The 24764-nt window shown below is 43.9% G+C and overlaps 1 protein-coding gene across 4 annotated transcripts in view; it reads right to left on the bottom strand.

The window, feature by feature from the left end:
• Positions 1-4950: 4950 nt before the first annotated feature.
• The window catches only part of b3gnt2b (UDP-GlcNAc:betaGal beta-1,3-N-acetylglucosaminyltransferase 2b), a 60627-nt gene continuing 40813 nt past the window's right edge, over positions 4951-24764 (bottom strand). For all 4 annotated transcript variants that reach the window (XM_070889738.1, XM_070889739.1, XM_070889736.1 and 1 more), the window contains one exon: positions 4951-7141. In XM_070889738.1, the coding sequence (XP_070745839.1) occupies positions 5945-7132 (1188 nt within the window). In that variant the 5' untranslated portion in view covers positions 7133-7141 and the 3' untranslated portion in view covers positions 4951-5944. The remainder of the gene's footprint in view (positions 7142-24764) is intronic.

Below are 24764 nucleotides of genomic sequence, written 5' to 3'. Positions count from 1 at the left end.
ATGCACCAGCCGACCAAGAGCTAGCCAGCCTAATCCCACTTTCCAGCTCTTGGTCCGTAGCCTTGTAGGTTACGGCACTTTAAGTGCACATCCAAGTATCTTTTAAATGTAGTGAGGGTTCCTGCATCTACCACCCTTTCAGGCAGTGAGTTCCAGACCCCCACCACCCTTTAGGTGAAGAATTCTCCCCTCGTATTTCCTCTAATCGGCCCCCAATTACTTTAAATCTATGCCCTCTTGTTGTTGACCCCTCTGCCAAGGGAAACAGGTTCTTCCTATCCACTCTATCCAGGCCCTTCATAATTTTATACACCTCAATCAGGTCTTGCCTTAGCTTTCTCTGTTCCAAAGAAAACAGACCCAGCATCTCCAATCTTTCCTCATAGCCAAAATTCTCCAGTCCAGGCAATATTCTTGTAAATCTCCTCTGCACACTTTCCAGTGCAATCACATCTTTCCTTTAATGTAGAACTGCACACAGTACTCCAGCTGCAGCCTAACCAGTGTTTTATACAGTTCAAGCATAACCTCCTTACTCTTGCATTCCATGCCTCGACTTAAGATAAGTATTCCATATGCCTTCTTAACCACCTTATCTACCTGGCCTGCTACCTTCAGGGACCTGTGGACCTGCACTCCAAGGTCCTTTTGTTTCTCTATACTTTTCAGTGTCATACCATTTGATGTGCATTCCCTTGCCTTGTTAGAGCTCCTCAAATGCATTACCTCATATTTATCCGGATTGAATTCCATTTGCCACTGTTCTGCCCACCTGACCAGTACATTGATATCTTCCTGCAGTCCACATCTTTCTTCTACATTATCAACCACACAGCCTATTTTAATGTTATCTGCAAACTTCTTAATCATACCCCCAACATTTAAGTCCAAGTCATTGATTATATACCACAAAAAGCAAGGGACCTAGTGCTGAGCCCTGCAGAACCTCACTGGATAAAGTGGTGGGAGACCGGCAGCCAAGACTCGAGGCTATCTTCTGCACTTAGGTTCCAGTTTATCCAATGGAAGATCGGCCATGGCACTGAGCACAAACGGCCATGGCACCGCGGGCACAAACGGTCGCGCACCGTGGGTACAAACGGTCATGGCACCACAGGGACAAAAGGCCACGGCACTGAGCACAAACGGCCACGGCACCGAGCACAAACGGCCACGGCACCACAGGCCGTTTGTGCCCGAGGTGCCGTGGCCGTTTGTGCCGTCGGTGCCGTGGCTGTTTGTGCTCAGTGCCGTGGCCTTTTGTCCCTGTGGTGCCACGGCACTGAGCACAAACGGCCACGGCACCACAGGCACAAACGGCCACGGCACCTCGGGCACAAACGGCCACGGCACCTCGGACACAAACGGCCACGGCACCTCGGACACAAACGGCCACGGCACCTCGGACACAAACGGCACAAACGGCCACGGCACCGCGGGCACAAACGGCCACGGCACCGCGGGCACAAACGGCCACGGCACCGCGGGCACAAACGGCCACGGCACCGCGGGCACAAACGGCCACGGCACCGCGGGCACAAACGGCCACGGCACCGCGGGCACAAACGGCCACGGCACCGACGGCACAAACGGCCACGGCACCTCGGGCACAAACAGCCAGGGCATGGAGCACAAATGGTCACGGCACCTCGGGCACAAACGGCCACGGCACCGCGGGCACAAACGGCCACGGCACCACGGGCACAAACGGCCACGGCACCGACGGCACAAACGGCCACGGCACCTCGGGCACAAACAGCCAGGGCACGGAGCACAAATGGCCATGGCACTACGGGCACAAACGGCCACGGCACCGGAAGCACAAACAACCGCACAGCACCCATTCTCCACTGCGAGGTGAATTCCTAACTCCACTTTTTCTAGCATAGGTATCCTGCTACACATTATGCTTGTAATCAAGATGATTCTCCTACTTTAAGGTTCAAACATTAATTTCTTGCCTTCGGTGCAAGTGCATATGGTAGATGTTCCCTTGTATGTTTTTTGATCAGTGATAAAATTCTAGGCTAAAATAAATAAATACAAACTGGAAAAAGGCAAATCTGCATTGTAAGCTAATTGTCAACAGTCTACTGAAAATGAAAATTTGCCAGATTATTCTGGTCTGGCTGTTGTCATTTACTTAAAAGATCAAAGTGATTTGTTTCCTTGCTTTCATTAGTGGTAGTGATCCTTTCACATGAAAGATCGATGTTGAATTGTAGATTTTTGAACGGTTGATTCAGATGCATTTAAATGTTTTAGACACTGTCCAAATACTTCTACTTGTGCCTAGCACCAAGGCAAGTTCACACTTGTTATGAACTAAAAACGTTACCTTATATGCCAAGCAATCGAGGAGATAGAACGCTCGAGGTGAACAAAAAAAATCCCTTATGTTCCAGGAAATTTATTCCACAATTGGAGGTTAAACAAACAAAATGTATGAAGAAGTGCTTCCTGACGTTACCCCTGAATGGCTTGGCTCTAATTTTAAGGTTACGCCCCCTTGATCTGGACTCCTCCACCAGAGGAAATAGTTTTTCAAAAAAGCAAATTATAATTTAAATGGAGAAAAATTGCAAAGTGCTGCAGCGCAGAGGGACCTGGGGGTCCTTGTGCATAAAACACAAAAAGTTAGTATGCAGGTACAGCAAGTAATCAGGAAGGCAAATGGAATGTTGGCCTTTATTGCAAGGGGGAATAGAGTATAAAAGCAGAGAAGTCCTGCTACAACTGTACAGGTTATTGGTGAGGCCACACCTGAAGTACTCCATACAGTTTTGGTCTCCATATTTAAAGAAGGATAGATATACGTGCATTGGAGGCTGTTCAGAGAAGGTTCACTAGGCTGATTCCGGAGATGAGGGGATTGACTTATGAAGATAGGTTGAGCCGATACACATTGGAGTTCAGAAGAATGAGAGGTGATCTTATTGAAACATAGATAATGAGGGGGCTCGAGAAGGTGGATGCAGAGAGGATATTTCCACTCATAGGGGAAACTAAAACTCGGGGACATAGTCTTAGAATAAGGGGCTGCCCATTTAAAACTGAGATGGAGAAATTTCTTCTCTGAGGGTTGTAAATTTATGGAATTCTCTGCCCCAGAGCTGTGGAGGCTGGGTCATTGTATATATTTAAGGCGGAGATAAGACAGATTTTTGAGTGATAAGGGAATAAAGGGTTATGGGGAGCAGGCAGGGAAGTGGAGCTGAGTCCATGATCAGATCAACCATGATCAGATCAACTATGATCGTATTAAATGGTGGAGCAGGCTCGAGAGGCCAGGTGGCCTACTCCTGCTGCTATTTATGTTCTTGCCCCATCAAATCCTTTAATCATCTTAAACATCTCAATTAGATCACCCATTACTCTTCTAACCTCAAGGGAGAACAAGTCTAGTCTGTGCAACCTGTTCTCATAAGTTAACCCTTTCAGTCAGATTAAAGGACTTCATGCTACCAAACTCCAAATCCCCAGCCCAGTTTTGTGAAACCCCAGGACCTGTACTACAAAAGTCCAGGATTAAACCCTATCCTCCCTAGTACAGCTAAATACAAGATTATCTCCAATTGGATGCATCTTGTTTCACATGGTGCAGTTAATTCTTTATACAGCATCAGGGAAAATCTAGAATTCCTTTGAATACAAGTGGATTTTGACTAATTGAGTCACTATAAAGTCAGACGCGTGATGTTATATCCCCTACACTGAAAACATCGCTATCCTCTGAGTCACTGTGAGCTATGCTGAGAACTACTAGTGTATTTTAAACAATAAATTTTGTTTCTCCTTTCAATTGGAGTCAACGACATTACTGCAACCGGCTTCATATTAGGAACAATATGCAAAGCACTATATGCAAATCCTAATACCTTCAGCACAATTCATTTTAAAGTCAGTCTTGACAAAAATGCATGCATTATACAAATACATCTATCATCATAGGTGGTCCCTCGAACGAGGATGACTTGCTTCCACGAGAGTTCACATATGTTTCAATGAAGGACCCGATGTTCCAGTCCTGAACTCCAGTTGAGGGGGTGGAAGATGCCTGTGCGTGAATTTATTAATTTTTTTTTAAACGTGTGGTAACCTTTGTACATCAGCCACAACACGGGCGTGACAGAGCTAGGCCTTCATCCAGTGGCAAGGATTAACCAGGATGACTGGAGACCTGCTCTGTCGCACGGACCTAGTGCGCACACATATCGCAGTGTGGGCAAGTCCGTGCTGCCCCTGGGCCCTCAGCTCTTCTGGGCCCCGTACCCTCATTTGCCGCACCTCCACCACGATGTTCCAGGGCCCGGCGTTCCAGCTCTATTTATAGCCCCGACCTGCGGTGGTGTTCTCTCACAGGTCGATGCTTACTGATATGCAAGTCAAATAATTTAAATTGATATTTGATGTTACAATTAAAAAATGTAAATATCAATTGCGTTATTTCTTTAAGTGTTCAGCACTCCCATGAAAACATTCTATAATGTCCAAATAGATTCATGTTAAAAATACCACATCTTTTGCACTTTTCCCCTTCCTTCCCACCACTCCCCTGCAGCCACCCCCCCAAAAAAGATTACTAAACACCAACAGCAGCCAAAGCCAAACACAAAATGAAAACTAATTGCCCAGGCAGAGCCAGGGAAAGGAGGGCACATTTCGGTCATAAAATGTCACACAGATGATGGGCCTAATCAGCAAATCACCCACATAGTTACAATTAAGTTAATTATTTTCTTTGAAAATTAAACAAGATACTTTTCATACTAATGTTTATGGTTATGGAGGATTTTGCTGGCATGCATTTGTTTGAAGAGTCCAAGATATAATTTGATTTTATTGATACACATGCAGCCACGAGAGTTACATACCCTGTATTATATACAGTTTTTTTTCCCGCTCTTCAATGGAAAGAATTGCATACTAGAGGATTTTTGTTCCATTTTCAATCATGTCAAGGATTATATTAACCAACTTTATTTAGAGACAAATCACACTAGACAAGCTTTACAGACAAAATGGTACATTGTATATATTTTCCATTTTAAAAACAATTTGGTCTTGATCTGAATAAATAAAATAGCAGGCACTTTTTCACATAAAAACACAGGAAGCACACATGCTTACATATTTTGGAGAATGTCCAGCAACCTTTAATAGATTGGAAATAATCTGGTATGAATCCAGAATTTAAAAAAACTTCTGGAGTTACTTTTGCCGCCCAGGCTAAAATTTAAATAGCATCGACTTTTCATTCAGAAATTAGATTTATTAAACAAAATCCATTTACATTCTTCTTTGAAGACATGAATCATTGCCCTTCATAATGTACAGTACAATATAATCAAACACGATTGATAGCAAACTCTAAAATTATCTGTGTACACAAGATTTAAAGAGACAGCATCACTCTCACTGCTGAAACTGTACAGGGTAACATTCTGTAATCGGAGTTATATATAACATACCTTTTATTGGCCTACAATATACTGAATGAACCCCTCTGTTGCCATTATCACCAGAGCTTATTTTAATTGGGTCCATAATCATCTCCCAGGATTTATTTTGATAGAGAATGGGAATAATCCTTTTTGGAAGATTATTAGGCCAGATAGAGAGACAGCGTGCAAATTGCAGAGTCAGTGAAATCATTCTATATGTTCAGTAAAACAAGAATTACAGTCGACCAACAGAACTGATGGTTACTTCAACAAATCCTCCTGGAGTACTGTCGATTCCTTTGGACCCATCATGCTTCACCCAGATTCCAGGTTTGTTTCTGGTCACCAAGTGGCAGACATGGACACACATCTTCACACACAGACCTTGTACAGCCGATTAGCATCGTAACATCATTAAGTGTGCAAATAATATAACCCTTTACATCCAATGGAAATAGGCCTCAATTCTCTCAACTATTTTCTTCTTATGGCATTTCAGATTAACATATTAATGCAGGATCCTGTAGCCTGCTCCAGATTCTTATCATTTCTTGAGGATTTCTGCTGTGGACCAATATTAATTTTTTATATACACAGGTAATTTGTCTATCTTTTTGCAGTATATCAAAAGTCCTGAAACCCTTGTGCTTCTCTGGAGCAAGGCCAAGTTTTCTAAGGCACATTCCAGTATACACATCATCAATTGGATAAAGTGCTACTTGATATGACACATTATGAAGTCTCTTTGCCAAGTATCCAGAGTAGAGAAACCCACCTCCACCTGCATAAGGAGGATACACACCTTCAAATATGCTCTCTGGAACATAGTACTTCAGTTTCTTCTCCCGATGAGGCCCTGCATTTGTAATCACATCACCAACAAACAGATCTTTGGCTTTGTCCTTGTCTAATGTGTCCAAGTATTCCAGAATCTGTACTGTGTTTACAAAGACATCATCATCTCCTTTAAAAATGTACTGAATATCAGAGCATGATTTGCTTACCCACTCGAGAAACAACACTTCTTTCAGGGTTAGATTAAAGAACGTGTCTCTATAATCCCACAGAAGAATATCTTTATGCTGGTTACTCTCAAACTGCAGCATATCTGATAGGTTTGGAAAGTCATCTGCTGGAGATGACTTTCCCAGTAAAAAGATCCTTACAACGGTCTTATTTCGTATAGTATCTTCATTTCCCCATGATTGACGTATGGCCTGTCTTCTATCAAAGTGCGATTCCAGTGATTTTATAGCCAGCAGCAGTACAGGCTTATTCTGGCATTTAGTTGGTTGGTCAATTAGTAACGGATAGCTCCGACATCGTAAGTGGGTTAGAAAATCTTTGAAACGGTCAGGCAAAGTATCGAAATTACTGATCTCATCTTTTAGCTGAAAGTTAGGTTCACATGTATACATAGTTGTAATGTTTATGTTCTCCATCACAGTCCTGTTGTGTAGAGCAGCGGTAACAGGGTTGTACAACTCATCCAGTTTGTACTGTTCCCGATTCCAGTAAGGCTTAATATGAACCAGTGGCTTCCAAAATACACCGTTAGAAATGATCACCTTTTTGCTAGAGTTTTTGTCTTGGTGGCCACTCCGCGAAATCTCTACCACTATATAAATGAAGAAGTTTACCATCATCAAAATCCCCACCAGCTTTGTCCTTCTGCGTCCCATACTCATTTTTCATACCTGTAAGAAAAATAAAACAAATATTTACCAAATGGAGAGAACCAGAATGGTATCACATCCTCCCGCCACCAGCCGGGATTGTTTCTGCATGAACTGTATCGCTGAATTATTCCCAGAACCTAAATAGTGGGCCAACTTGATCCATCCCACAAACTTGAACAATTAAAAAAAATTAAAGATTTTTCATAAGGCAGCAGGAATAACTTGTAAAAATGTGTTTTAAATGCTGCCGACTGAATGAACGCTAGATAAATATATCCATAATTCTAGGTCTATAGTTTCATTCTAAGTGGACAATTTCAATATTCCATGCCGCTTTCCAATCACTAATATTTCTTCCACATTTAAAAGCAATCCCCAAGACAATAGTGGGGTTCCAACATTCTGCACTGAGTGTAGGGACATGGTACAGGTATCACACCACATGGGGAGAAAATAGAATAATGCTGCTCCAATACAACTCCTCGCAAACTCTGTTGCGGAGACATGGAAGAGAAAAATAAAACAAAAATAAAAATAAAAAAACAAACAGTGATACTACCAACAGCAGTGACAGTCAATGAAATGATAATGGAAGCCTACATGCAAGACATGCCCCCACCTCCACCCCTCATTCCCCCTCCCCCAGAGGTAATCTTTGTTGGTGTTTAGAGGCAGTATTTTACTGAAACAAAATCCACTGTCAAATGTTGCAACCCAGAAACAGTGCACATTAATTTTACACACCTGACTCATAACGGCAACACTAATATCATTCAATTCTGAGTCTGACCAGCTGTAAAACATAAGAACATAACATAAGAATTAGGAGCAGGAGTCGACCATTTGGCCCCTCAAGCCTGCTCCGCCATTCAATGAGATCATGACTGATCTTCTACCTCAACTCCACTTTCCTACACTATCCCCATATCCCTTGATTCCCTTAATATCCAAAAATCTATCGATCTCTGTCTTGAATATACTCAATAATTGTGCCTCCACAGCCATCAGGGCTAGAGAATTCCGAGGATTCACCAACCTCCGCGTGAAGATGTTTCTCCTCATTTCAGACCTAAATAGCCGACCCCTTATTCTGAGACTGTGACCCCTGGTTCGAGACTCCCCAATGAGGGGAAACATCCTCCCTGCACCTACCCTGTAAAGCCCGGTAAGAATTTTGTATGTTTCAATAAGATCACCTCTCATTCTTCTAAACTCTAGAGAATATAGGTCGAGTCGACTCAATCTCTCCTCATAGGATAATCCCCCCATCCCAGGATTCAGTCTGGTGAACCTTTGTTGCACTCCCTCAATGGCAAGTATATCCTTTCTTTGGTAAGGAGACCAAAACTGTACACAATACTGCAGGTGCGGCCTCACCAGGGCCCTATATAATTACAGTAAAACATCTTTACTCTTGTACTCAAATCCTCTTCTAATAAAGGCTAACATACCATTTGCTTTCTTAACCTGCATGTTAACTTTCAGTGATTCGTGTACAAGGACACCCAGGTCCCTCTGAACACCTTTACCAATCTCTCACCATTTAAAAAGTACTCTGCTTTTCTATTTTTCTTACCAAAGTGGATAACTTCACATTTCTCCACATTATTTTCCATTTGCCATGTTCTTGCCCACTCACTTAGCCTGTCTATATCCCCTTGAAGTCTATTTGCATCCTCCTCACATTCTCACCTAGTTTTGTATCATCAATAAACTTGGATATATTACATTTGGTCCCCTCATCCAAATCATTGATACAGATTGTGAATAGCTGGGGCCCAAGCACCGATCCTTGCAGCACCCCACTAGTTACAGCCTGTCAACCCGAAAATGACCAGTTTATTCATTCTCTCTGTCTTCTGTCTGTTAACCAATCCTCAATCCATGCTAGTATATTACCCCCAATCCCGTGAGCCCTAATTTTGTTCAATAACCACTTGTGTGGCACCTTATCAAATGCCTTCTGAAAATCCAAATACACCATATCCACTAGTTCTCCCTTATGTATTCTGCTAGTTACAAACTCAAAAAACTCAAACAGATTTGTCAAACATGATTTCCCTTTCATAAATCCATGCTGACTCTGCCCAATCCTATTATTATTTTCTAAGTGCCCCATTACCACGTCCTTAATAATAGATTCTACCATTTTTCGTACTACTGATGTCAGGCTAACTGGTCTGTAGTTCCCCATTTTCTCTCTACCACTCGCTCACTCCATAAACAGAGGGAGTCTTTCACCTTCCTAGGTATCTCTAAGCCTTAAAGAAAAGGATAAAAATAGACAACAGTCACAAAGTGTCGAATGTTCACAGTAATGTATCTTCCTTGTTTTGAATGATACAAGTTTTTCTGATGTTGGTTTAAGATAGAACCTTTTCTAGAGACAGCCAGACCACAGTAAGGAAAATGCAATTAGCAGACTATTACAGAGAACATACATTCGGACGGACTGGTCCATGCAGTGTTTATGCTCCACACAAGCCTCCTCCCACCCTTCATCTAATCCCCATCGATCTAAACAACATCGCAAATGCTTCGTAATGCATTTGCCAAAACATTTTGTTTGAATAATCTGACATTTTCCTTTAAAATAGTTTTAAAAATTCAAATCAGAACATTAATCAGAAAATCTGAAGGAGCCAACCTATTAACCTACAGTATGAATATAATTATATTTACAATAAATAGTGGAACGCTGGACATACAACACGAGTGCCACTAAAGTATGAGCAGGCACATGATGTGATGAGGGTGGATTGCCAAGCTTGAGATTTCCAATTATACAAAATAACATTCCAATTCATAACATTGTGTTGAAATATTTTCTACTCAAGGTAGAGAACTGGTTAGTTAACGGTGACTTTTTACTGTAACTATCACCGAACTATCTACAGTTTCATAATAGCGTCCTTTCATTCAATCCACAGATTTCCTCCGCCGTCCTCACCCAACCCCCTTTTCATCCAATTTTCTCAACTTCTCTCCTTAGTGATTAACTTATTTCTGGCATATAGTTCCACAGGCGCCAGTCACTTCCGGGCAGCTAGTCTTCATGTGTGAACTAAGATAATGTCTACAAGCTACTTAATCACCTAGATGGAGATTGGGAGAGAGGGGGGAGAGGAGATTGGGAGAGAGGGGGGAGAGGAGAATGGGAGAGAGGGGGGAGAGGAGAATGGGAGAGAGGATGGGTGGTGGGGGGGGGGGAGGGAAGAGGAGAATTGGGGGGGGAGGGAAGAGGAGAATTGGGGGGGGGGGGGAAAGAGAGGAGAATGGGAGCGAGGCGGGGAGAGGAGAGGAGAATGGGAGCGAGGGGGGAAGAATGGGAGCGAGGTGGGAGAGGAGAGGAGAGGAGAATGGGAGCGAGGGGGGGGGAGAGGAGGGGAGAATGGGAGCGAGGGGGGGGGAGAGGAGGGGAGAATGGGAGCGAGGGGGGGGGAGAGGAGGGGAGAATGAGAGAGGGGGGTGGGGGGAGAATGAGAGAGGGGGGTGGGGGGAGAATGAGAGAGGGGGGTGGGGGGAGAATGGGAGAGGGGGGTGATGGGAGAGGGGGGGTGGGGGGAGGTGGGGGGAGAATGGGAGAGGGGGGGTGGGGGGAGAATGGGAGAGGGGGGGTGGGGGGAGAATGGGAGAGGGGGGGTGGGGGGAGAATGGGAGAGGGGGGGTGGGGGGAGAATGGGAGAGGGGGGGTGGGGGGAGAATGGGAGAGGGGGGGTGGGGGGAGAATGGGAGAGGGGGGGTGGGGGGAGAATGGGAGAGGGGGGGTGGGGGGAGAATGGGAGAGGGGGGGGTGGGGGGAGAATGGGAGAGGGGGGGTGGGGGGAGAATGGGAGAGGGGGGGGTGGGGGGAGAATGGGAGAGGGTGGGTGGGGGGAGAATGGGAGAGGGTGGGTGGGGGGAGAATGGGAGAGGGTGGGTGGGGGGAGAATGGGAGAGGGTGGGTGGGGGGAGAATGGGAGAGGGTGGGTGGGGGGAGAATGGGAGAGGGTGGGTGGGGGGAGAATGGGAGAGGGTGGGTGGGGGGAGAATGGGAGAGGGGGGGTGGGGGGAGAAGGGGGAGAGGGGCGGTGGGGGGAGAAGGGGGAGAGGGGGGGTGGGGGGAGAGGGGGGAGAGAGGAGGGGAGAATGGGAGAGGGGGGTAGGGGGAGAATGGGAGAGGGTGGGTGGGGGGAGAATGGGAGAGGGTGGGTGGGGGGAGAATGGGAGAGGGGGGTGGGGGGAGAGGGGGGTGGGGGGAGAATGGGAGAGGGAGGGTGGGGGGAGAATGGGAGAGGGGGGGTGGGGGGAGAAGGGGGGTGGGGGGAGAGGGGGGGAGAGGAGGGGAGAATGGGAGAGGGGGGTGGGGGGAGAATGGGAGCGAGGGGGGGGGAGAGGAGGGGAGAATGGGAGAGGGGGGTGGGGGGAGAATGGGGGTTGGGGGAGAATGGGAGAGGGGGGTGGGGGAGAATGGGAGAGGGGGGGTGGGGGGAGAATGGGAGAGGGGGTTGGAGGGGAGAATGGGAGAGGGGGGTGGGGGGGAGAATGGGAGAGGGGGGTGGGGGGGAGAATGGGAGAGGGGGGCAAGTGAGGGGGAGGCCCCATTAGAATCTTATCCTCACCTCACATCCACTGACATGCAATTCTGGACAGGAATCCGGGGTCATTTGCAGTGGTCAATTTTACCCTTCCTATCCCTGAGGTTTAAATGGTAGCATCTCTATTGATATCAGCTAACCTCGCACAGAATGAGAATTTCACCGATCAGCTCCTGGGTTTTACAGTTCAGTTAGTCACTGTACAACAATCATCAAAATCCACGGCGCGGCCTTGGACAACGTGGACCATTTTCCATACTTCGGGAGCCTACTATCAGCAAGTGCAGACATCAATGATGAGGTCCAACATCTCCTCCAGTGTGCCAGCACAGACCTCGGTCGCCTGAGGAGGAGTATGTTTGAAGACCAGGACCTCAAATCTGACACCAAGCTTATGGTCTACAGGGCAGTAGTGATACCCGCCCTCCTGTATGGCTCAGAGATATGGACTATATACAGCAGACACCTCCAAGTGCTGGAGAAGCACCACCAGCGCTGCCTCCGCAAGATCCTGCAAATCCCCTGGGAGGATAGACGCACCAACGTCAGTGTTCTCGCTCAGGCCAACATCCTCAGCATCAAAGCACTGACTACACTCTACCAGCTCCAATGGACGGGCCACATCATCCGCATCCCTGACACAAGACTCCCAAAGCAAGCGCTCTACTTGGAACTCCTACACAGCAAGCGAACCCCAGCTGGGCAGAGGAAACATTTAGAGGACACCCTCAAAGCCTCCTTGATAAAGTGCAACATTCCCACTGGTACTTGGGAATCCCTGGCCCAAGACCGCCCCAAGTGGAGGAAAAGCATCCGGGAGGGTGCTGAGTATCTCGAGTCTCGTCGCCGAGAGCATGCAGAAACCAAACGCAGACAGCGGAAGGAGTGTGCGGAAAACCAGACTCCCCACCCACCCCTTCCTTCAACCACTGTCTGTCCCACCTGTGATAGAGATTAATTCCCACATTGGTCTCACATTGGTCTGTACAGTCACCTGAGAACTCACTTTGAGTTATAGCAAGTCTTCCTCAATTTTGAGGGACTGCCTATGATGATGATGATGACAACAATGATAGTTGGTTTACATACAGTCTAAAAAGGAATACATCCTGGATTTTTTTTTTAAACTTCAAAACATTCACTCTGCAGTAATTAAAAATTATGTAACATTGCACATTATAACAAGAATGCTTTACAGGAGACAATAAAAGCATAGCAAAGACAAACGCATATGGGAGCAAATGAAGAAAATGTGGCCTGCTAAAGCCACACCCAGGAAGGGGAGGGGAACCGTATAAATACCTTTTGTATGTTCTACAAGTGAAGGTAAGGGCGCAGTCAAGATGAGGAAAACTAAAAATGTAATTCCTTAAATTCCCTTAAAGGCCGAGGCTGGGAGTGCTCAGAACATCAGCAGGGTAAATAATGCACAGCTGAAGACTGGAGACTGAATACCCAGGAACTCTCCTAATTTAAACTGGCAGGAGTACATTACCTTATAAATAGTTCACCTTGCAGACAATGAAGGTCCCAGCCACATTGCTCAAGGCAATTCTGTCCAGAAGTAAATAACCTACAGGACTTCCAATAGAAAATCTTCCTCCAGAATCTTGGGGAATCTCGCAGGATTTTCAAAGAAATGGATCAGTGTTCAATACAAAAGGACTTAACCTTTATACCGTCTCATTGGTATCAACTTGTTAAAGTTCCGCGCTCAATTACATGCAAATATGCCCAGTCCAGACACAAGACTCATTCAACAATCTCTTCTATGTTCACTTCACTAACACTCTTTCTTCCCCAAAAATGGGGGTGGGGGGGGTGGTTGTGTCACCAGAATACCTACAGGAGTCCTGCTTGCAGTCAACACAAAATAATATGATTTCCTTCCAAGTGCTGTGCATTGTTTTCCAACAATTTTCTGCATATGACCAAACCAAACACAGAAATTGTTTGTAAAAATCACATTAAAAGTATGAAGAAAATTGAATAAATTATCAGTGCTAAATACAGAATTGTATTCGAATGGCATTATTGGAGAACACAATTGTAGATTTAATACAAATCACTGAGGGCACATTTAGTGCTTACAAGATAAATGACATTAGCTTTCAGCCAATAAAGTACTTTCATTCCAACTCCTAGCTAACTTTTGAAAACACCTCCTATTTTCCATTAACTTCAATAAAGTCCACATTGTAGTGTTATAGATTGAAAGCAAATTTAAAGACGTTCGCTTTTATTGCAGTATTGAACTTGAAGACACATTTGCAAATATTTGTTGCATTTCAACTAGTCAATATCAATTTGCCAGCAAATGAAAGCAGGAACATCCTCAACTTAATGCCTACTTCACACTAAGTCATCCAAAATTGTTCAGTAACAAGTTAAGATCTGAAGTTGCAAGCAAAGTTGTTCAAATATTTGTTGTGCCAAATAACTTATCTAAAGACCTCTAATCAAAAGCATCTGGAAGTATAGAAAACTACAGCAAGGTAAAAGTGCCAAAAATTACATGAAACAAATTTCACACGGGTATAATCATGTATTCAACATTGTATTTGCACAAAAAAGTTGGCTTTCAGAAGAATCAAATGTTAAACATTTCCTAGAACCTACCAAGATAAAATGAGTGCGATAAAAACAGTCCCCAAAAAATAGGGGCAACTCAGTTCTTGGAATTTTATTCATGCTATCAATGTGGGAAAGCATATCAAGGAAGAGGATGTAGGAAATGAATGCAGTATGAGGAGGAAGAGCACTCCAATCTTAAACCCCAAGATCCCCTGTGGTAAGCTTCTCTTAATTCCCCACAGTGGGGCTTTCTGCAAAAGTACACAATATTGAAAATTCTGGCCTCACTGGGTCCGTACAAAGGGCGCACGGACCCAGCGAGGGCTCGCAAAGGACGGTTTTCCGGGCGCAATGCGCATGCACCAAAAAACAGCTAAGATTTCCCTAGACAGATCCTCCGCATCCCTGGGAGAAGAACATCCGCACGGGAGAGATTGGGCTATTTGCCCAACTCATGCCCAGTGAATGTCCTTCAAACTTTTACATCTGGTAAAAGCAGGCGCATAGCTTACTTTTACTAGCTTAACACTTTTAAAACATGTAAAAATTAAATTTAAACACTCATTTTTATATTAAAAACCTTGCCCATTAAGGTAAGTTTATTTTTAACCTTATTAAAACAAAATCCAAAAACATTTCATTACATTTAATTTCAATTAATTTTAAATATGCAAGTTGTTTTATTTATTATGCTATCTTTCAGTGTTTGAGTTTTTTCTCATTGATAGTAATGGGAACTCGTACAATAACACAAGAAATAGGAGCAGGACCCCTCAAGCCTGCTCCGCCATTTACTCAACCCCCTCATCTCCGGAATCAACCTTGTGAACTTTCTCTGAACAGCCTCCAATGCAAGTATAACCTTCCTGAAATAGAGACCAAAACTGCACGCAGTATTCCAGATGTGGCCTCACCAATACCCTGTACAGTTGTAGCAGGACTTCTCTGCTTTTATACTCTATCCCCCTAGCAAGAAAGCCCAACACTCCATTTACCTTCCTGATTACTTGCTGTACCTGCATACTAACTTTTTGTGTTTCATGCACAAGGACCCCCAGGTCACTCTGTACTGAAGCACTTTGCAATTTTTCTCCATTTAAATATAATTTGCTTTTCTATTTTTTCTGCCAAAGTGGATAACCTCACATTTTCCCACACTATACTCCATCTGCCAAATTTTTACCCACTCACTTTGACTGTCTATACCCCTTTGCAGATTTTTTGAGTCCTCCTCACAATTTACTTTCCCACCCATCATTTTATCAGCAAACGTGGCTACAGTACACTTGGTCCCTTCATCCAAGTCATTAATATAGATTGTAGATAGTTGAGGACCCAGCACCGATCCCTGCAGCACACCACTAGTTACTGTTTGCCAACCGGAAAGTGACCCGTTTATCCCAACTCTCTGTTTTCTGTTAATTAGCCAATCCTCAATTCATGCTACTATATTACCCCCAACCTCATGAACTTTTAACTTGTGCAGTAACTTTTTATGTGGCACCTTATCGAATACCTTCTGGAAATCCAAATGCACCACATCTACTGGTTCCCTCTTATCCACCCTACTCGTTACATTCTCAAAGTACTCCATCAAATTTGTCAAACATGATTTCCCTTTCATAAAACCATGCTGACTCTCCTTGATTGAATTATGCTTTTCTAAATCTCCTGCTACCTTAATAATGGATTCAAGCATTTTCCCAACGACAGATGTTAGGCTATAGCTGCCTGCTATCTGCCTCTTTAAAAAAAAAAGGGTATTACATTTGCAGTTTTCAAATCCGCTGGAACCTCCCCAGAATCCAGGGAATTTTGGTAGATTACAACCAATGCATCCACTATCTCTGCAGATATTTCTATTAGGACCCTAGGATGCAAGCCATCACGTACAGGGAACTTATCTGCCTTTAGTCCCATTATTTTACCGAGTACTACTTCTTTAGTGACAGTGATTGTTCATCCCTCCCAATAGCCCCTTGATTATCCTCTATTGGGATGTTTTTAGTGTCCTCTACCGTGAAGACCGATACAAAATATTTCTTCAAAGTCTCTGCCATTTCCCTGTTCCCCATGATTAATTCCTTAATCTCATCTTCTAGCAGACCAACATTTACTTTAGCCACTCTTTTTATGTACCTGTAGAAACTATCATCTGTTTTTATATTTTGTGCTAGTTTACTTTCATAATCTATCTTCCCTCTTATTTTTTGTCATTCTTTGCTGGCTTTTAAAAGTTTCCCAATTCTCTGGCTTCCCACTAGTCTTGGCCACATTGCATCCCCTTGTTTTCAATTTGATACCATCCTTTATTTCCTTAGTTAGCCACAGATGGTTATCCCTTCTCTTACAGCCTTTCCTTCTAATTTGGGATATATTTTTGTTGAGAGTACAAATGGAATTCCCATTTTTATCAATGAGAATACTGAATAGTGATTGATGGTCCAGGCCCACGTGACTCCAGTATGTACGCACGTACGTACCTGAAAGACATCTTCCTATGCGCTGCGCAACAAATCTCGACCACCGACCTATGTTCCTCCAGGACCACCAGGTATTTTCGTACGAAGGTAGCCTCCGACTGCATTTTTCTCTCCATTAGTGCAGAGACTTGACTTACTGGAAAGTTTTTTTTAAAAAGCTACAAAAAGCTGAACTTCCTTTCATCAATATTGCAATATATTGGAAGAGCAATTATTAAACTTTTTTTAAATACCATCTGCAGCAAAGTGTAGAACAGCATAAGTAAGAGGTTAGGTGGAACGTTGTGCTTCATATCCAGTGATTACTGCAATTTAATTAGGCAATACTCTGCAAAGACATTACCGTTCATTATATACTGTTAGTTACTACGCCCAAGACTTTAAATGGACACGGTGACAGAGTCAAATCCATGCGAAGTCACATCAACATGCAATGGCTGGGTGAGAACTGTTAGCAGCCTGAAAGCAATTCATCAATATACCATTTTGAGCATTGGTAGCATATTCCTTATGGACATCACTGGGAGAGGGAACAGGAATGTTAAAAAAAGAGTACTTATATCTCTCAAAAGTATTGCTATCAATGGATTTCTTATATTACTTATAGTAAAGCACAGAGTATAAAGAACAACCATCCCTCCTGATCCCAGGGGTTCTCTCCTGCACCACCACTCACTAGTGTTCGTATCTCCCTTTTCTCTTTCTCAGCTTCCACCAAACCAGAATGTTTCCTCACTCAACAGGTTCTCTATGTCACCTCGTCCAAAAATCTCCTTTTCCCCTTCTCGGCTCTCCTAGTTGTTTCCTACATTACAGCAGTGACTGACTGCACTTCAAAAGTACTTAATTGGCTATAAAGCACTTTGGGACGTCCTGTGGTCATGAAAGACGTTATATAAAAGGCAAGTCTATCTTTGTATATAGTCTCCTGCTAAGTTCCCGACTTTCCATTCCTCAATAGGGTCTCTTCCCATTTCTCTTACTCAAATCAAGATCGTGCCTTCTCTCAGCAACAGTAACTGTGCTTCTCTCATCTCCCGGTTCATTGGAGTGCAGCACTGCTGAAATAAGATTGAGGGGATGTTCAGAGATCAACTCCTACGCATGCACATAAATAATTTTTCCTTAACCTCTCCTCCTCGACTTCCTATTTATTTTAACTTTCTCTTTTACTCTCCGCTTGCTTTTGCTTACGCCTATGTTTCGGCAACATTTTCTCCTCGGTAATACATGTAATCTAGAATGTAATTTCAGCGCAGTACTGAGGGAACGCTGCATTGTCGGCGGGTCAGCATTGAGCGAATGCTGCACTGTCGGAGGGTCATTACTGAGGGAGTACTGCTGCACTGTCGAAGGTCATTACTGAGGGAGTGCGAGACCTTCAGAGGGACAGTACTGAGGAGAGTACTGCACTGCAGGAGGGGCAGTACTGAGGGAGCGCAGCACTGAGGGAGCGCTGTGTTGTGGGCGTGTCAATACTGAGGGAGCACTGCAGTGTCGGAGGCGCATTAAACCAAGGCCTGGTTTTTCTTCTCACGTGGATGTAAAAGATCCCATGGCACTTTCTGAAGAACAGCAGATCTCACCAGTGTCCTGGCCAAAATTTCTTCCTCAACTAATACCACCAAAAAATAATGATTGCTGTTTGTGGGAGCTTGGCAGTTGGTTGTCACATTTCCTTACATTGCAAATGTGTCATTACTTCAAAAACACATCATTGGCTGTGAAGTGCTTGGAGGCATCCTGAGACTGTGAAAGACACTATAGAAATACATATTCTTTCCTTATTTCCTGCACTATTGTGCTCTGCCATATAGGAAGATTTCAGAATGGGGAGGGGCAACAGAAAACAACTGGCTCGGAGAACAATTGGGAAAGGGAAGGAAATGCATGAAGATGGGGGTAAGCAAAACAGGGTAATATTGCTGGGGAAATGCTCTGGAGAATTAGAGCACACCTAGGAAGGGAAGTCAATGAACAAACTCCAGCAGATGGTATTTTAGGGAGGGCAAGAGAGAGGAGGCTCCCAATTAGCTGCCGAAGAAATCCATGATTTCTCAGAAGTCGAGTTCTGGGGTTGCCAACAAAGACATTTTACCCGATTGGCAGCAAAATGTAGCCAGAATCCAGAATGTTTCAGTGGCATTCTTAGCTGTTCTATTGAAAAGGCTGGTGCAGAAATTGAGAGAAATTATTGCAGACAGGTTTATGGGCAAGCTTGTGATTTAAAAAAAAAAAACTTGCCTAGAATTTGCAAGAAAAATAATGGCATGATCACTGCGGAAAAATAACTGAAGCTGAAGGGTGAGGGAACAAAATCTACAGTGCTCACTGCAAGATGCCCCGTTCCAGAAAATTCGAGGCCGCTCGCTGATGAATATTGATGAATATTGGGAAGAGAACTGAAGTGGAGAAAGAGAAGTTTTGCATAATAAGATTAATGAATAACACAATGGAGATTGATAACCAAAGGTATTAAGGGGATATAGGCCAAAGGCGGGTAGAGAGAGTTAGATCGCAGATCAGCCATGATCTTATTGATTGGCGGAACAGACACGAGGGGCTGAATGGCCTCCTCCTGTTCCTATAATACAAACATTTAATCACAGGGAAGATCATTGATAGACGATAGAGAAGATGGCAGACCAGAATACACACAGTATAGAAATATTTTGATAGAACTCTTCCAGCGAAACCGGTGTTCAGTCAGTTCGGTGGAACAGATATACTGGAATGATATTGGGCAAGAGTGACTCCACATAAAAGCAAAATTGGTCTGCAACAGGAGCCCATCCCTTGTTTATAACTGTTCGAACATAATGTTAACCACCAATTGCTGGAACAGGTTTGTGAACACAATGGGATAGCTACTGGCAATTTGCGAGGCAGTCAATTCCTTGTTAGTTCTTTCTGGCTGTACCTTACTGCTACCCAAAAAATACACGTTCATCTTTAATACCCTGACACAGTGCTCTGTACACTAGGAGTATGTATTGGGAATTCGTGCAGTCACTGTGCAGCTCTCCCAATATTATGTGCATTCATTTAACAGCTGGAAAATCATGGGAGCCTCAAGTCCTGCAATGCTAAAAACTAAAAAAAAACTTTTATTGTACAGAAACTTTAAATTAAAATTAACAGTTCTTTTCACTGATCTGCAATCAGTCCCATTATCAGTGTTTTAGAACAATTTTACAAGAGAATTCCTTGTCCAATACCATTCACATCTGCCACAGCCATTAAAATGGTTTAAAATAATGTTTTATAGGAAAAGTTATTGCATTCTTCCCTCAACTAAAACTCAAAAGTTAAACAACTGACACTTATGGTTAAGTATAACTCTGGAACTTGTGCATAATTGCTCATCAATCTCCACTGGCTCCAGAACTCCCATTGGCTCAACTTTCTATCTTTGGTTCCTCTTATAAAAGTGTGTATTTGGGAGTGAATAATAGTGGGCAGCCATAGAACTGCTCAAGGCCTATTGTTCACAGTACTCAGTTTCATCCTTTATTGAGTGTATCAGGCTGAATATCAATAAATATACCGGGGAGGATAAAAAATACCTCGTGGTACTTAGAAAGACAAGCGGTTAGAAAGTGAGGAGGAACTGAAGGATATCCCTTATTAGGCGGGAAATTGTGTTAGGGAAATTGATGGGATTGAAGGCCAATAAGTCCCCGGGGCATAATAGTCTGCATCCCAGAGTACTTAAGAAAGTGGCTCTAGAAATAGTGGATGCATTGGTGATCATTTTCCAACAGTCTATCGACTCTGGATCAGTTCCTATGGACTGGAGGGTTGTTAATGTAACACCACATTTTTAAAAAGGAGGGAGAGAAAACGGGCAATTATAGACCGGTTAGCCTGACATCAGTAGTGGGGAAAATGTTGGAATCAATCACTAAGGATGAAATAGCAGCGCATTTGGAAAGCAGTAACAGGATCGGACCAAGTCAGCATGGATTTATGAAAGGGAAATCATGCTTGACGAATCTTCTGGAATTTTTTGAGGATGTAACTAGTAGAGTGGACAAGGGAGAACCAGTGGATGTGGTGTATTTGGACTTTCAAAAGGCTTTTGACAAGGTCCCGCAGAAGAGATTTGGTGTGCAAAATCAAAGCACATGGTATTGGGGGTAATGTACTGACGTGGATAGAGAAACATAGAAACATAGAAAATAGGTGCAGGAGTAGGCCATTCGGCCCTTCTAGCCTGCACCGCCATTCAATGAGTTCATGGCTGAACATGCAACTTCAGTACCCCATTCCTGCTTTCTCACTGGTTGGCAAACAGGAAGCAGAGAGTCGGGATAAACGGGTCCTTTTCAGAATGGCAGGCAGTGACTAGTGGAGTGCCGCAGGGCTCAGTGCTGGGAACCTAACTCTTTACAATATACATTAACGATTTAGATGAAGGAATTGAGTGTAATATCTCCAAGTTTGTGGATGACACTAAACTGGGTGGCAGTGTGAGCTGTGAGGGGGACGCTAAGAGGCTGCAGGGTGACTTGGACAGGTTAGGTAAGTGGGCAAATGCATGGCAGATGCAGTATAATGTGGGTAAATGTGAGGTTATCCATTTTGGGGGCAAAAACACAAAGGCAGAATATTATCTGAATGGCGGCAGATTAGGAAACGGGGAGGTGCAATGAGACCTGGGTGTCTCAGTTCATCAGTCACTGAAAGTGGGCATGCAGGTACAGCAGGTGGCGAAGAAGGCAAATGGTATGTTGGCCTTCATAGCTAGGGGATTTGAGTATAGGAGCAGGGAGGTCTTACTGCACAGGGCCTTGGTGAGGCCTCACCTGGAATATTGTGTTCAGTTTTGGTCTCCTAATCTGAGGAAGGACATTCTTGCTATTGAGGGAGTGCAGCAAAGGTTCACCAGACTGATTCCAGAGATGGCTGGACTGTCATATGAGGAGAGACTGGATCAACTGGGCCTTTATTCACTGGAGTTTAGAAGGATGAGAGGGGATCTCATAGAAACGTATAAGATTCTGACAGGACTGGACAGGTTAGATGCGGGAAGAATGTTCCCAATGTTGGGGAAGTCCAGAGTTAGGGGACATCGCCTTAGGATAAGGGGTAGGCCATTTAGGACTGAGGTGAGGAGAAACTTCTTCACTCAGAGTTGTTAACCTGTGGAATTCCCTACCGCAGAGAGTTGTTGATGCCATTTCATTGCATATATTCAAGAGGGAGTTAGATATGGCTCTTATGGCTAAGGGGATCAAGGGGTATGGAGAGAAAGCAGGAAAGGGGTACTGAGGGAATGATCAGCCATGATCTTATTGAATGGCGGTGCAGGCTCGAAGGGCCGAATGGCCTACTCTTGTACCTATTTTCTATGTTTCTATAAGAGGGTAGAGGCGAGGGGATCTGTAAAGCATCAATGGTCAGTTTGAAAGAGTCAGTGGATACTGAGGAGCTTCTGATCAACTGTCTATTTCAAGTTATAGTTCCCATATTGAAGAAGGGCCACAAAGCCATAACTTGCTGGACAGGCCCACTGTAGTGACCTCAATAATCACAATCAAGCAAAATGGAGTAGCTTTGGGGAAGTGACATCCTAAATATTTGGGGGGGGGGGGGGGGAAAGAGAGGGGTGAGAGATAGAGAAGAACTGTATGACAATAAGACCTCGATTTCAAAGGTCTTTGACATCCAAAGATTTAGTCCATGTGGAGTATACAGGATAAGGTCTGAAGTTACTGAATCCAATGTTTAGATCACAGGGCAATCGAGTCCGGGGGGGGAGAAAGGAGATACTGTGCCTGAAGGTTGTGTTGATCTGGGTCTTCAGCAATACAAGAAGCCAAACAGAGAGGCAAGAGTGGGAATGGCAGAGGGGGCCAAAGCGGTGAGTAACACTGATGACAAAAGAGTCATGGAATCTGCAACTGGCCTTCCCAAAGTATAGGAACCTTCATCAGGAACATTCAACTCAGTGTAACAGAGTTGACGTGTATGTAAACTGCTATTGCTTACAAAAACAAACACTTGGGGCCCTGGACACTACTGTGGGAAGAGGTGAATGGGTAAGATGTTGTAACGACTGCAATTGCATGGAAAGATGCCAATGGAAGATCATTTGATGTTTGGAGAATGAAGAAGTGTTTCCAGAAGGAGGCAGTCCCACCAGAGAATCAACGGGGGAAGAGGAGAAATAAACGTGCTTAATGGTAGGATCATGTTGTAAGTGGCAGAAATGGTGGAAGATAGTTTGGTTAATGTACAGGCTGGGAAGGCGAGTACCTTGTGGTCATTGTAAGGAAAGGGGCTTGAGCAGATGCACCAGAAACAGGGTGGGGTATGTTCTAGGGCTCCAAGAGAGAACCTCTGCTGAGGAAAAAGGCCATTTCAGAAGCTCTGGTGGAGAAAGGGGGGTCATCAGAGCAGATGCAACAAAGAAGTAGCGTCTTTACCAGGTAGATAGTAGTATAATCCAGGTAACTATGGGAACCTGTGGGCTTGTACGAGAGATATGTGGATTGCCCACTGGAACAAAAGAACATAAGAAATAGAAACAGGAGTAGGCCGTTTAGCCCCCAAGAGCCTGCTCCACCATTCATGGCTGATCTGATCCTGGCCTCAACTCCACTTCCCCGCCCGCTCCCCATAACCCTTAACTCCCTTATCATTCAAAAATCTGTCTATCTCCACCTTAAATATATATTCAAGAGAGCCTGCACAGCTCTCTGGGGTAGAGAATTCCAAAGATTTACAACCCTGAGAAGAAAAAATTCCTCATTTCTGTTTTAAATGGGCGACCCCTTATTCTGAAACTATGCCCCCGAGTTCTAGATTCCACCACGAGGGGAAACATCATCTCTGCATCTACCCTGTCAAGCCCCCTCAGAATCTTATATGTTTCAATAAGATCACCTCCCATTCTTCTCAACTCCAATGAGTATAGGCCCAACCTGCTCAACCTTTCTTCATATGACAACCCCCTTCATCTCAGGAATCAACCTCGTGAACCTTCTCTGAACTGCCTCTAATGCAAGTATAACCTTCCTTAAATAAGGAGACCAAAGCTGTACGTAGTACTCCAGGTGTGGTCTTACCAATGCGCTGTACAGTTGGAGCAGGACTTCCCTACTTTTATATTCCATCTCCCTTGCAATAAAGGCCAACATTCCATTTGCCTTCCTGATTACCTGCCATACCTGCATACTAACTTTTTGTGTTTCATGTACAAGAACCCCTAGATCTCTCTGAACTACAGCATTTTTAATCGCTCCCCATTTAAATAATTATTTGTTTTTTTATTTTTCCTACCAAAGTGGGTAACCTCTCAGTTTCCCACATTATACTCCATCTGCCAAATGTTTGCCCACTTACTGAGCCTATCTATATCCCTTTGTAGATTATTTGCATCCTCCTCACAACTTGCTTTCCCACCTATCTTTGTATCATTAGCAAATTTGGCTACATTACACTCGGTCTTTTCATTCAAGTTATTAATGTAAATTGTAAATAGTTGAGGCCACAGCACTGATCACTGTTACACTAGTTACAGTTTGCCAACCTGAAAATGACCCATTTATCCCGACTCTGTTTTCTGTTAGTTAGCCAATCCTCTATCCATGCTAATATATTACCCCCAAATTAGTGAGCTCTTATCTTGTGCAGTAACCTTTTGTGTGGGCACTTTATCAAATACTTTCTGGAAACCCAAGTACATGACATCAACTGGTTCCCCTTTATCCACTCTGCTTGTTACATCCTCAATGAACTCCAGCAAATTTGTCAAACATGATTTCTCTTTCATAAAACCATGCTGACTTCAGAAAGCAGTCCAGAAATGGAAGAATTAGAGATGAACTACATATAGATAAGGGATGATGAAAATTGGAACCACGGTTAATGAAATTCTCAACATCAGAGAAAAAGAGAGGAAGTGGTAGAAACACATACATCACTGTAATGGAGGAAGAGGTTATAGAGCATTTATCAAGCTGAAATAGAACAGGGGGTTTCACATATTCTATAAAATAC

The sequence above is a fragment of the Pristiophorus japonicus genome, chromosome 9, assembly GCF_044704955.1.
Source record: "Pristiophorus japonicus isolate sPriJap1 chromosome 9, sPriJap1.hap1, whole genome shotgun sequence".
NCBI lineage: Eukaryota > Metazoa > Chordata > Chondrichthyes > Pristiophoridae > Pristiophorus > Pristiophorus japonicus.
Note: the sequence above shows the minus strand (reverse complement) of the source record. Positions and strands in the feature narration are given on the sequence as shown.